Source organism: Rattus norvegicus, chromosome 17 (assembly GCF_036323735.1).
Source record: "Rattus norvegicus strain BN/NHsdMcwi chromosome 17, GRCr8, whole genome shotgun sequence".
Lineage (NCBI taxonomy): Eukaryota > Metazoa > Chordata > Mammalia > Rodentia > Muridae > Rattus > Rattus norvegicus.
In genome coordinates, this window is record NC_086035.1 from 60,643,268 (window position 1) to 60,658,295 (window position 15,028).

The 15,028-nt window shown below is 37.0% G+C and overlaps 1 protein-coding gene across 19 annotated transcripts in view; it reads left to right on the forward strand.

Moving 5' to 3' along the window:
• The window catches only part of Wac (WW domain containing adaptor with coiled-coil), a 60,070-nt gene that overhangs the window by 25,566 nt on the left and 19,476 nt on the right, over window positions 1-15,028 (forward strand). For all 19 annotated transcript variants that reach the window (XR_010058876.1, XR_010058875.1, XM_063276468.1 and 16 more), the window contains exons 4-6: window positions 8,466-8,572; window positions 12,800-12,915; window positions 13,329-13,441. Coding sequence is in view for 17 of the 19 variants with exons in the window: in XM_063276468.1 (XP_063132538.1) it covers window positions 8,466-8,572; window positions 12,800-12,915; window positions 13,329-13,441 (336 nt within the window). In the remaining 2 variants the exon portion in view is untranslated. The remainder of the gene's footprint in view (window positions 1-8,465; window positions 8,573-12,799; window positions 12,916-13,328; window positions 13,442-15,028) is intronic.

Below are 15,028 nucleotides of genomic sequence, written 5' to 3' on the forward strand. Positions count from 1 at the left end.
GCCAACCAATAATATCTACTTAGACAGTGTAGCAGCAATATAAAATTAGTGACATACAGAGTCACCATTAGGTGTAAGGAAGAATTTTTTTTTTAAGCATCCCTAACAAAAAACTTAAAGGATAGCTTTAAATGTTCAGAATTCAGAAAAAATGTTCTTTTTGTCCTATTTTTCACCTTTGCTCCCTGACCTTTCCCTTACTATGCCTGGAAGGGAGTGGAGGGTTGTTCTAAGTTGAGTGATTAAAGTTTTTTTTTTTTTTTTTTTTTTTTTTGGTTCTTTTTTTCGGAGCTAGGGACCGAACCCAGGGCCTTGCGCTTCCTAGGCAATCGCTCTACCACTGAGCTAAATCCCCAGCCCCTGATTAAAGTATTTTTAAAAGAACCATCTGAAGCCTGACTCTTGGAATTTGATTGGTAGTTTCTATGCTGCCAAAAGTGTTGGAAGGATCAGAGAAATTGAGGTGGTTTTCCTTTGTATTTTTGTTTGTCTTACATCAGAGGGATTGGTAGCTAGATCAGAGCACTGGAGTGGATTTACTAACACAAAGACTTAGAGTTTAAGGGAATCAACTTAAGACTCCAGAAGATGAATGAATACTAGGGTTAGTAGAGTCTTGGTAAAGGTCAGATAGTAAATTTTAGTTTTATAGTCAGTGGGCTTTACAAATACTACACTGTAAAATACTGTAAGTCAGATGAATGTATTGTATCTATCTGTGTTGTGATGTGGCTGACTAGGATTTATAGATTTACCAGAGAGTCCATGTACTAATTCCCTGGGAAAACATAAATATTTGAAGTACAATTTTTATTGAATTTATATTGATTTCACACCATTATAAAATCATTAACCATTGCTAGTTGGGGAACTTGAATTTATACTTCTAAAACAACCATAGGCAGGAGGATGGGTGTGACCTGATTTAAATGGGGGTTTGCCAACACCTATTTTACATAAAGAAGTGAGGACTAGGGCTTTGCTCTGAAACTTAAGTCAAAGTTTGAGAAAGAAACTTAGCACAGGAGTGAGGTGCTATTGACAGAACAAGAGGAATGTCTGGGAAGGGTGTCTCCTGGAGGGTCAGGAGGGAAAGCATTTTAAAAACTGTGCGTGGGTCAGCCTATGCCAGTGGATAGAAAATGTGAGAATTGGTGACTTGGAGACCTGTAGGATATGGGCCACAATAAGAGGAGAGATAGTGGATTTGGGCTTTTTTGGAAATTTTGGGCTTTTTTATGCCACCCGTAATCTATCTATGTGTTGGATGAAAAGTAGATACTTGAGATCCTGCAAATCGTTTAAGGTATAAGGAAAAATAATGTATGTAAATGATGTCTAGCAAGTCTTATTAGTCTTGTGTAATCTGATAATTTTGATTTATCAACATATTTGCCCTGTTTAATGATACTATGTTTAAGTGAAAAGTCTCGATTTAGGAATAAGGAAAATTGAAGAGATTAAAAGTTGTGCCGCCGCCCTCCCCCTCCTTGTATTTATTTTGTGTGTGGTTGTTTGCGTGCAGCTTGGACTGATTTTTCTAGGGGATCACAGTCCAGTCAGCACTGTGTTTATCTGCTGTCTATTTCAGAATTTTTTAAGTGCGATGTTGTCTAAACCTATCTTAACAGCGTCTAGGCAAACAAGGCTGAGACCTGAGAAGTCTCTTAGCCTAGTCATGCTTCTGTGGGCTGTGATAAAACTCCAAAAGCAGCTTGGGGAGGAAAGGGTTTATTTATTCGGCTTACAGGCTATCATGCAGGCAAGTTAGTCAGGAACTCAATGCAGAAGTAGAGGCTAGAACTGAAAGACACCAGGGGACTGCGCTTTATTGATTTGCTCCTCCTGGCTTCCCTAGTTTCCTTTCCTGTTTCTTTTATTTTTTTTTAATTAATAATAGATTTTCATACTATATATTTTGATCCTGGTTTTATTTTCCCTAGTTCCTCCCAGATCTTCCCTTCCATCCTATTCTGTAGCATTTTTTTTTTTTGACTCAAGTTCGGAATTCCTATTCATAGCACCACCTGCCCACTGGTTGTAATGCCTTTTCCCAGATAACTCAAGGTTATGTCATCTTGACCAAAACAACACAAAAGAAAAAAGGCCAGCTAGGACAAATGACTTTTATTAACTGCAGCCAGCCTAGACTATGGAGTGAGGACCTATCTCAAAATATAATCAAATAAAGTAACAACAGCAGCAAACCCTCTTGTAATTGCATACCTTTATGCATATTCTTTTCAAATAATCTGATTGTTTTCATCAGCACTTTGGAAGATCTGGTTATAAAAGCACCTGGTATTTTTATCTATTGTGAAATTTGGCTTTTTAACCAAGCTTAATGCTTTTGTTGAGGTAGGTATGTAGAACAGGGAAGCTTTGGGCTTGGGTAGGAGCTGCTTCAGGTATTGTATACTTAGTTCTTTATTTCTGAAGCAAATCTCAGGATGGCACCTGAAGAATGACATACAAAGTTGTCGTTTGGCCTCTTCTTTAGCACTGCACCTTAAGCACATGTGTGCCTTCCTATGAATACACAAGAAGATTGGGAGTAGTGGAAAGTGCAAATGTCATTAATTTGACTGATTTTTTTTTTTATAGCTATTGGGATCTTAAATGGGCTGATTGAAGTTTTGGAGTAAGATTCAGAAGAGCCATTAAATTAACAGTTACTAGGAATGACTAGTAGTTAGGAGCAGTGTCTATGGAGTGTCAGAAAGCATCTTTAAGCAAGTGAAAGAACGAAAACATAAAACTTGTAAGTGCATGTATTTAATGGTCTGCTTTTTTAATTTTTTTAGCTTGTTAACATTTGTGTATGTGTGAGTGTGCGCGCGTACTCTTGCCTCCTTATTGTCTGTGAGGTCCCTGATCCTGGGCTGGTTGGTATAGGTGTCCCATTTGGGACTAAGCAATCAATCACTTGTTAGCCTTTCTGCATCAACTGATGCTCACTGCAGATGCTCACTGCAGAGAGAAGCGTCTTGGTACAAGGTTGAGAACAGCACTAACTAGGGAGGTAAAAACATAAATACTTAGAAGGCAGTTTTGTAACATTATAAATGACATTAGTAGTTTTCTCTCCTAGAAGCTATGACCCTCCCAGGTTTATAGTCATGTGAAGCAGGCTCCCAGTCAGACTTAGAAGTAGTTACTCACCTCATAACCTTCTCAAGTCCCTGACAGGCAACTGTAGTTTTTATTTTTATGTTGTCTTTTGTACCCTACCACTGACCTTTACTTCCAAGCCCTCTTTGATTATTTATAGTGTACAATTTCTTTGATCATATCATTAGTTTGTGGAGAAGAAAATCTTTGCTTCTAAGATTTCTTTGAAATGTATTTCCTCGACTGGTTTATGTTGTCCCTTTGGTCTCTGTTACTAAGATTATGTGTACTTCCCCATATTCTTGTACATTTAAATATATTTGTATGTAGGGGTTTTTTAAAATTGTCTTTCTTATTTTTTTCGGTATCTTTTTTTATGTCCTTGAAGTCTTTTTATAATTGTTTATAATCTCATACAAATACAGAAGAAAGTTTGAGAAATTTATTGGAGCAGAGTGACAAGTGGAGATTGTTTTCTCTGAAGTTTCTAGTATTTGATTAATTATCCTCTCAAGCAAGGACTTCGATATCTTGTGGTTCAGGAAGTTCTTCATCATACTTAAAAAATTTCGTAAGGAGACAGTTCTCATCTTCCACTTTGGTTTTGAGTGGGGCATGATTTATGTGTGTCATTCAGCAGCCCTGTGCATTTTTAACAAAGTTTTAAAATATTTGAAGTCATATGGTAATAATAAAATTGTGTCTTTTACTAAAGAAAGTGAATTTGATACAAAAGAGAGGGAATAAAGGACATAATGTATAGCAAACGCAAGATTTGCAATGTCAAAACTTATCCAAAGTGTTTAAAATAGAGAAAAGAGTAAATTTAACAAAGTTCTAAGATACTTACCTACTTAATGTGTATTGTTGGTGCGTCGCGTCTTTGTTTGTGTAAGCACACGTGTGCCTGGTGTCAGAGGAAGCTAGAAAAGGAGGCCTGCATGTTGGAATCGCTGGCCTTTATTTGCAGATGATGCCTCTGAATAGCAGCAGCTGTTCCTAACTGTTGAGCCATCTCTCCGGGGCCGGTTTCCCTGACTTTTAAATTGGGTTATTTTTACTAAGCTGTAAAATTTCTTACTGTTATAGCAGTTCAAAGTCATTTTCACATACTGTTTATGATTGTAAAACATGTCATATCCGTCCTTATTACCAAAATCTGAATAGAGTTCCTTGTATAAAAATGGCATAGTTTTTGCATATGGCCTATACTCATCTGTTGTATCATCTATAATTTCTACTATAACTCCAATGCTGTGCAATTAAAATAATTTTATGTATTGTTTAGTTAAATATATTTAAATGAACCATATGAGAGATGATAGTATAATATTTTGTACTTTTTGATTGATTTGCATAACACACACATTTATGATAAAGCTCAATTCATGACCTTTGTTTTAAATGTTTACTCACTGGTTGCTATCATTAAAGTTATCACTGGTCCAAAGATGGTCACTGACTATCGAGTACAGTTAAGTAAGCTTAGTGTGCGTACACAGACAAAGACGCGACGCACCAACAATACACAATAAGTAGGTAAGTATTTTAGAACTTTAGCTTCTAATGTGCTCATTCTCATTAAGAGACATTGGTTTAGTTTTGATTTAACATCTCACTACTAGTCAGCTGCTATTTTGTAAATTACAGTATAATTCAAAGCTAGCTTACCTTGTTCATGCATTGAGACGTCTTTTCAAGGCAGAGGATCAGTATTGAAATCACAATTGAAGAGCAGAAGGCAGAAGCCGTTCACTGCTGAGCAGTGGAGCATCAGTCGGAAAGCAGTACAGGCTCATGCTATATCTCCATGCTGTGCTTCTTGGGATAAATATTGAAGAGGGTAGAACTTCGCTTATCGTTTAATTTCTTCAAACCACAAATATAAATGTCACTTTCCCACCCCCAGCATTACCCTGTAAAGGAATCCTTAAGGTGCTTTAATGTTCTTATGATTCATTTTAATGCTAAAGCTTTAAGGGCTCAGAGGACATTTCAGTAAACTCTAAGTTTTATTAGTAATGTGCAAAGAGCATAAAGAGGGCACTAGATTATACAAATAGCTTAGTTTCTCTTTGCTGAATTGGATGCAACATGATGAGATTATCTATGCACAGGTGTGTTACCTCTCATTGTTCACTTGAAAGGTCACTGGATTTCTGGGTTGAGCATTATGGATGGTTCTGTTCCTGCTCATGTTATTGTCTCAAACGCTTATTTTTTCTGTTTCCTTTATAGTCTTTGTTATTTTAAGAAAAAAATATTTTTCTTCTTATCCTGAAACTACGATCATTGGGTGTGATACAGAAGTTAAATATGACATTAAAAACAAGTTAGATTTCATAAAAATTTTGTGTTCAGCACTATTTTAGGGCAGGACTCAAGCCATCACTGCTACCCTGGGGGGTTTGTTCCTCTGCCAGTTGTATTGCTTAAACTTAGAAAGACAATATGCAGAGGGGAAAGCTCAAAATTCTCCCTCCAAATGCTTTGCTAAGTTATGGTTTCGATTAGTTACCTTTGTTAAGTTTAGTCTAGTGTGTGTTGATGCTTACATGTTTGGACATGAAGATAGTATTACTTGACCTAAAAGCTAACTGATAATCTTCTGTCAGTCATAAAATCCTTACAGTTTTTAAGAGAGTCTTACTAATTGTTGCAATGTTGGGTGGTATTTATGGTTTCATTGATAATCACTAAGGCAGGTAGATTCTTGGGTCTTAACTTTGTGAGACATCATGCACAAAATACTATGTCCATAGAGTAAACCATTGTGTCTTTAGCAACGCTCTTATTTGATCCTTCTTTAGATTTAACATAGCTTTTTCTTTAAGAAAATGAACAAATGTCAGAGTAGATCATTTAATTCATCCTTATTACTAGATTATTTTGTTTTCATTTCAGATAATAGCAGTGGCTTTTTTCTTCTATTATTTTTGGCATTATTGTATGAAAATCCATGTAAGCAACTTGATGAATAGTGCATAAAGATACTCTAATGACATGTGTTAATTATTGTATGGTTTATCTGCAAATGGAAAATTAGCAAATATTTAAGATTCGCTTTAAAACCTTGGTGTAATAATTGGTAATTGTTATTGTATATATTTGTAATAACCTTTTAGGGCATTGGTTCTCAGCCTGTGAGTCATGACTCCTTTGGGGTCAAAACAACCCTTTTACAGGGGTGGCCTAAGACCATCAGAAAACAGGTATTTGCATTAAGATTCAGAATAGCAAAATTACAGTTACGAAGTAACAACAAAAAAAATAATTTTATGGTGGGAGGTCACCACAGTATGAGGAACTGTATTAAAGAGTCAGCAGCATAGGGGAGGGCGAGTACCACTGTCCGTCCATAGGGCCCTTACTGTGATGTTGAGTTCCTAGAGTAGAAAGATGCATGCATGGTGCAGCATAGCAGATTGATTCCAGGGCTTTGTATCCAAATGTCTCTTACCAAGTAGCCCCTGAAAATACCCTTCATCCTTCCAGTATCAGGTTTTGATCGTAGTTCGAGAAGGCTGTCTCTAACATGCTCAGATTGGATTTAAATTAAATTTTAAGTAAGATTAGAATAGTTTTACCCTTTACCTACCTAGCACATGAGAAAATTTATACTCTTAGTGGGAAACTGATGTTCAACACGCTGTATTTTGTGCGTGCAGCCTAGAAATCATGAGCAGTACTTTGCAGAGTTGGGAAGATTTTCTGGAATGTAGATTTTCTCATGATTATGTGATTATATTGTGTATGGCCTGAAACTTGGACATTTGCCTACTTCTGCCCAACCTGAGCCTAATTGGTTTCTGATTCTCGTGGTTGTTGGATTTATTTATTACCTATATCTAGAAAAAATGGTTTAATACCATATTAGATAACAAGTGCAGTATGTAAGCACATGTAAAAGCCATCAGGCTTCTCTGCTTGGTAGACTTATGGGTGAAGTTTTTCATTAAATTCCTCACACTGGTGTTAATTTGGTTAACTGTACTAATGTTTAAGTGATCCTCTTCCATGTGTGACATCAGTCGATGATGAGTCTGTTCATGTCCTCACTTAGAAAGTAAAGAATCCATATCCAAAAGTCAGTGTTGGCCCGAGCTGTTGCTAACCGCTGTTTGTTAGTGCACAGTGAGTGTGTATTCGGTCACATATTGTTGATCTCACACACTCGCTCCCTCTCCCGTTGACCTTTGAGTAGATGAGCTGATGGTTTCTGAGTTTTTGCTTATTTAGATTTGTGTAGCTTGGCTTCTCTTTCATTACCCAAGTGCTAGCAGTTAAACCTGTCGTTTGTCTTGGTGTGAGTGACAAGAACTCTATACTGAATTCCATTCTCAAGGCTCTACATTGGCTTTTCCTAAGATAACAGTGGAGACTCCGTCATCCCTGGTTGGGATGTGTAGATGTTGGGTATGACTCGCATTACTTCTAAGAACTACTAGATTGAGTTGGCTCTGGCAAGAGGAAACATTTGATCTCATCCTTACCAACCAGAGTATAGGTTCCTCACTTAGATTTTAAACTCTTAAAAACTTCGAGTGATTTTAGCTTAAAAAATTGCAAGACTATTAAAAAGCAAGTTTAGAGATTATGTTTTAAAAATCAGATTTCAAGGGCTGGAGAGATGGCTCAGCGGTTAAGAGCACCCGACTGCTCTTTCAGAGGTCATGAGTTCAATTCCCAGCAACCACATGGTGGCTCACAACCATCTGTAAAGAGATCCGATGCCCTCTTCTGGTGTATCTGAAGACAGCTACAGTGTACTTATATATAATAAATAAATAAATCTTTAAAAAAAAAATCAGATTTCAAAAATACTGAAAACAGCTAGTTCTCTATCTCTTGTCCTTTGTTATACTCCTTTCGATTTTCTTTACAAACAGTCTGACAACACGATTCCTTTTCTTTTGGTTTTGTTTTGTTTTGAAGAAATGTCTCTTCTTAATTAGTCCTGGCTGGTGGCTGTCTTAGAACTCATTCATGTACATAAGGATAGCTTCAAACTCCTAGAGATCACACTGCTTCTGCCTATACAGTTTTGGAGTTAAAGACATACACCATCATGCTTAGCTGTGCAGTGTTATTTTTAAGCTATGTCTGTCTATTGTAGGATGACACATTTTCTGTAGTATGAGAAGCATTAATTGTATTCGCTGTTATATCACATAACTGTAATTTCAGCTGCCTTGTGCTGAGACTGAATGAATTCAATGCCAGTCTGGACTGAACAGGGATTACATGTTTTTATGTATATTCAAAGGATATGATACTCAAACAGTATTTACAATGTCATGGCTTAAAAAAACAGATGAATTATAACTGCCTATTCTTTGTTCTTTCTATTTAAGGGACCAGTTACTCTCCACAAGAAAACTCACACAACCACAGTGCTCTTCATAGTTCAAATTCACATTCTTCTAATCCAAGCAATAATCCGAGCAAAGCTTCTGATGCAGTAAGTATTAATGTGATGCTGGGCTTTCAGTGCACACCGCGAAGATCCTTAGATGTTGTCTTCTGATTCTTAAAATAATTCAATTGGAGTTGAGTTTAATGTATTTATTTTCCTTTGTTATATATTTAGTACAAATAATACCAGACCAACACATTTCTAAAGTCATTTAAGGTTTAATTCTTTTTAGATTTGCATAAATTGCTTATTCTGCTCTGTACTTTGTACTTTATTAGACAGTGAGAGCAACATCCTGATCCTCAAAGACATGAAAAAAAAATACCATAATTTTAAATACTTACGCAGGCTCAGATTAATGAAATAGTGTTGTGGGTTCAAATGAGATTTTTTTTATGTATTCATTTAGCAGAAAAATACTTAAATATATGCTAAGGTGTCATAGAACTAAGACGGTATGGCTTATTTTATTGGAACTTGGTATCTGGTGGTGACAAACACTATCAATTTAGAATGTTATTAAAACTGTTTGGGGGATCATTAAGATGATTTCCTATCTCTTCCAACAAGTTGAGTATAGCTTAGGGAGCCCAAGGTTCTGTTTACTATTAAAGAGATAAAACAGCACTTAAAAAGACATAGGTGTGTGAAATTGATGGACAGGATGGCACAGGTCAATAATGCCAGAACTTTGGGTAAATCTGCCTTAATTACAAGAACTTTGACGTCAGATGGTAATAATAAAATTGTGTCCTTTACTAAAGAAAGTGAATTTGATACAAAAGAGACATAATGTATAGCAAACACAAGATTTGCAATGTCAGAACTTATCCAAAGTGTTTCATATACAGGGAAAGAGTAAGTAAAAGGAAGAGTATTTGGAGAGATTCCTCAGAGGTTAAGAGCACTTGCCGCTCTTCCAGAGTACCTAGCTAGGTTCAGGGCCCAAGAGCACACACTCACTTGACAGTTTACTAACTGATGCTGCCTTTTAGCTCTGTGGGCACCTGTGCTGCACATAGTGTGTGCATGCAGACAAAACAAAATGTGAGTCTTAAAATATTCTTTAAGAACTTCACATAAATTTTAGTAAATTTTACCTGGGTGATTGTCATATTTTAGATGGCATTGGAAGACAGGTCTGAGCACTGTATTCTCTCTCCCTCTGGTCAAGTAGCATAGTTGTATAGAACATTGGGATAACTAGTTGAATATTGTGAAATTCTAAAATGTAAGTTTAGATAATGTGCCAGGTCAAGTTAGGAAAAAAATTAAGCTACTTACTTTAAAACCATGAATTAAATACATGTATATGTAGACTTTAAACAAGGACCCTTCTGACTTTGCTCCTTTAGGAAAAAAAAATGGGTCTGGAAAGATGATTCCATTGTTTAAGGCCAGGATCACAACCAAAGTGATAGAAAAAACAATGCACTCCTGCTTAGAAACAGCTGTGATAGAGGGCTGGAGAGAAGGAAGGCTCAGGAGGTAAAGGCACTTGCTGTGCACCTTGAAGACCTGTTTAATCCCTACCTAGGAAAGAAGGAGAGACAGAGAACTGACTCTCCATTGTTCTCTGTCATCCACATACCCACCATGGCATTCTTGCCTCGAGCCCTCATGCACAGACTGGTGTGTGTGCACATAGGTAACAAAAACAGATGCAGGACACTATAGTTGAAATCTCTCCCCCCACCTCCCCAGGTATCCTCTGCTGATGGAAAGTGCTGTAAATGCAACCTTGACTTTGTGCATTCACGTAACAGCCCTCTTGTTACTAAGTAGTCTTCGTAATTTTGGAGCATTTGCTTATCCTAGACCTTTGCAATCTTCCCATTTGAGACAGAGTTTCACTGTGTTGCCCTACCTGGCAGGTCTACAATTTATTATGTAGACCAGGGTGGACTAGAACTCAAAGTTCTAACTGCTTTGCTTTCTAAGTGCTGGGATTAAAGATGTGTGGAACCATGCCTGGCTCTGCTGCCAGTTTTGCCTAGAGACAGACTTCTTTACTTACAGAAAGAAGGGAGTTTATCAAGAACTATTGGGACTTTATGAGATTCTTTGTTGTAAGAAAGGCCATGTATTGGACAGGCCCATGGCTCCAGCTGCATATGTATCAGAGGATGGCTTTGTCGGGCACCAATGGGAGGAGAAGTTCTTGGTCCTGCCAAGGCTGGACCCCCAGTGTTAAGATGGGAAAGGGTGGGTGGATGGGTGGGGGAATACCTTCATAGAAGAAGGGAGAGGGGGAATGGGATGGAGGCTCATGGACAGGAAACCAGGAAGAGGGATAACATTTGAAATGTAAATAAAAAACTGTGCAGTTAAAAAAAATTAAAAAAAAATAAGAAAGGACATGTGTATTAATGAGCTGTTAGTGAACAACTCTAAGAAAGTAGAGATATTTTTGAAGAAGAAACAGCCACATGTCAGAGATCTGTTCAGATTTGAATTTAAGGTGGGACTAGATAGGTGTCTTGGTAGAACTTCCTTCTATAGGGAAGGTTGTGACTGTCACTTAGCTGTAACCTCGGCTGGCATGGAACTTACTGTGTAGACCAGACCAGCTTCAAAGCCTTTGAGAGCTGCCTTTCCCGTTCGAGGGCCCTTTTAAAGTCACACATAATTGTGCACTTTTCCTTGGACAGTTTCTGTAAGCTTGATGTTTATTATATATTTTAAAAACTTAGATCATTCAGAATACCAATTAAGCCCATCATGTGTTAATATGCATTTAATAAAACATCTTTCTAGAGAAAAAACTATATTAAAATCTGTGGTTTAGTTGCAGTATTAAAGGATTTAATGTCTCCAACCGTGTGTGTGTGTGTGTGTGTGTGTGTGTGTGTGTGTGTGTGTGTGTGTGTGTGTGTGTGTGTGTGTGTGGTCATTTCGTCCTGTGTGGCTTCTGGGTGAATGCCCATTTTCTTATGATAGTATTTTAGTCATGTGAAAATTTATCTCAAGTATTTCCGATAATACCTGAAAACTGGTTGTCTGTGACTACATGCTATATAACTTAGAAGATGTGGTGTGTGTGTGTGTGTGTGTGTGTGTGTGTGTGTGTGTGTGTAGGACTTGAGTTGTCAATTTTACATACTCTTTTTTTTTCAAGTCCATAAACTTGTCAAGTGTCATTCGTTGCACATTGGTATTTTAAATTACACTCTTACTAGAAATGGGCTGAGATGATAGTTTACTGTTTTCCGATTGCGAAAGTGTCTTGCATTTTTATAAAATAAGATATCCCATTTGTACAAGCTGAAATTTGATAGTAGTATTATAGGCCGGTATATTCCGTGATTATGCATGTTGTGTGGTGGGTAGAGTGCTTTACTGTATAGCCAGTGAGGATTACATGGTAGGTAATTTGGGAGCTAGCTTAAATATAAAGACTATTGCTTTAGGGAAAGCAAAACAAAATAAAAAATCTTGAGACAGATGATAATTTGCAGAATATTCCTTGAAGCACACTGGTTGTTTAGATCCCAGTATCTGCCTGTTCTGTTCCAATGTTCTGTTTTTTTTGTTTTGTTTTGTTTTGTTTTAAATTGGATATTTTTTATTTACATTTCAAATGTTGTCCTCTTTTCCCCACCCAACAACCACCCTCCCCTTCCTGCCTCCCTGCCCTGACATTCCCTTACACTGGGGGGTGGGTGGGGTATTTCAGCCTTGGCAGGACCAAGGACTTCTCCCTTTGGTGCCTAACAAGGCCGTCTTCTGCTACATACACAGCTCTCCAAGTGTTCTTTTATTATTAGCCTTGAATCTTAGTCTGTTTCTCTCATCAGTCTCTCAATCACAAATTACTTCTTGGCTAATGTTAACCCCTTCTGAACAAATATTTAAAAGCTTCTAGATTCTATAGGGTTGTTCAAACAGGTCCTTACTTTTAATCTGCCCTTTTTGTCTTAGACACCAGTTCCATGCAACCTCCCTTCAGGTTTTCCTGATTTCATCATGATTTTACAGGACTATCAAATATCTGTGTAAGACCAACTGAGAAGTTTAAAAGAACAATGTTAGTTACAGTATTATACTGCTACCTTGTGTTTTCCATTTTTTTCTTTCTGAATTCAAGATGTTAATAATTTCATGTTCTTCATATGCCTAATAGTCTATATACACTATACTATAATGCATAAAGGTTTTAATAGATTCTGTTCATATATATATTTGTATGTTTGGTATGAAAATTATTAGAATTTTTAATATTTCACATCAAATGCTTAAGTGGCAGACTAATTTTTAAAATGTGTTTTTAAGCCTTATGATTCTGCAGATGATTGGTCTGAGCACATTAGCTCATCTGGAAAAAAATACTACTACAATTGTCGCACAGAAGTTTCACAGTGGGAGAAACCAAAAGAGTGGCTTGAAAGGTACTTGCTTTTAACGTAGTAATACTCCCTAATTCATTCTGCAGGTCACCATTCTGTGTCATTAAACACTAGCTATTGGTTTTGTACACTAAACTCCCTTTATTTTTCAGTTTTAGTTATGGTCATATTTCTGTGTCTTCCCTCCTTATAAAAGTGTTTCTTGGACATAAGAGCCACCCATGTGGAGGCCCGGGAACACTCAGTAGGCTAGTAGTATGTTAGCTGACAGTCCTTTCGGTGAGAACCATTCTTAGTGCTGTATGCCATCTTCCAGACCAGCTTCAGACGTAAACCATGTTCCCTTTTATCCAGTGTACAGTTTTGTGGCGCATTTGGCCAGAAAGTTGGTATAGAGACTTAAGTACTTAGTGTCATTTTTATTCATAAAGTGATGTTTATTCTTTTACTTCTAGAGAACAGAGACAAAAAGAAGCAAATAAGTTGGCAGTTAATAGTTTCCCAAAAGACAGGGATTACAGAAGAGAGGTGATGCAAGCAGCAGCCACTAGTGGGTTCACCAGTGGAAGTAAGTGGTTGGTTTCCTTCCTTCCTTCCTTCCTTCCTTCCTTCCTTCCTTCCTTCCTTCCTTCCTTCCTTCCTCCCTCCCTCCCTCCCTCCCTCCCTCCCCCCTCCCCTCCCCCTTCTTTTCGCTTTGAAACAGTATGTTTGCTTTGTTACTATTGTTTTAATTTAACAGCTCATAAGTTCCATCCGCATGTGTAAATTGGCATGAAAATATACATGATTTCTATTATGCTGACTGGCTTTTCAGCTCTGTTTCCTGGAAAGGGAAACAGGTGCAGGTAGAATAGGGGTCTGTGTGGTTTTCATTACTCATGTTGCCTGTAGTACAGACTTGGTAAAGAACAAGATTTCCATATTTAAAAAGAGGATTAGCTTATAGTCTTAAGTAGTAAATGATTGAGCCCCACCACACACATTTATTAACATGCTTGGAGGTTTTGACTGTAGGTTCTTATGAATAGCTGACAGCCTTTTCTCCCTTAGTGAGGAAAATCTTGGTCTGTTTTCTGTATCCCACTGTGCAATACTGTCATTTTGGTTATCAAGGAGAAGAAATCAGTATGTAGATGGTCCCTAAAATGGATGTTGTTAGACATTACAATGATGTGAGAGTATACGCAAACAACTCGTCTGTTTTTTGTTTCCTGGGAATACTAGAAAAATCACTTCAGGTAATAATTCTTTAGTAGTACAAAATAAATTTCTTGATTTTTTTTTTTTTTTTTTTTTTTTTTTGCCTGACTGTACTGAGTTCACATCATTGCTATACTCCTCCATCCCTTCCTCCAGTAGCGTATATGTATGTTTTCAACGTGTCTCTGGTTTACAATACTATTGCTGAGATCTAAAACATCATTATCTGTACTTACATGTTAATTCCACTGTGTTTAGAGATCTGTATAAGCTGGATACTGAGGCTTTGAAGAAACATTTAAATCTTTTATAAACTATTTTTCATCCCTTGTTTAAGGGACCCTTGATCTGTATGACAAACAGGTTATGCCATAATGTTTTATTGAGATTTATCCATTGATGTGAGTAATTGATTCTTAATAAGGGGTATTGATTCTTTAATGGCAAATGTATTTAGTGTGAACTTTTAACATAGCAACATTAAATCTTCAAAATATGAGTACGATTATTCTTGATTTTTAGTGACTGATTTCAAGTATTAAGTTAGGGAATTTTACAGAACATTATATTTAATCCTATGTTGCCTCTTGTCTCAGGTAACTAGCTGACTTTGACCAAACAAAAAGAAGCTAAGGTTTTTATTTTTGAAGTAATTAAATAGTATATTGTTTATTGTTGCTAGAGCAGTTGGTGGGCAGGGACTAGTGACGTGTGCATGAAAAGATCTTCTAAAATGAAGAACAAGGAAGCTGTTTTGCTTGTGGACTAGACTCTAGAATGAGTGCTGAATTGGACCAGGCGTTTGCCATTAGGCTTAAGCTAGTAGTTCCCAAAGAGGAAACTTGGTTTCTAGGAATATTGGGTCGCTTTCATTAATTTCACAGTCTGATTTACATCTGCTCCTTAACTGAATTCACATATGTACAGATAATGAGTCCATGGGTCCATAGCTGGA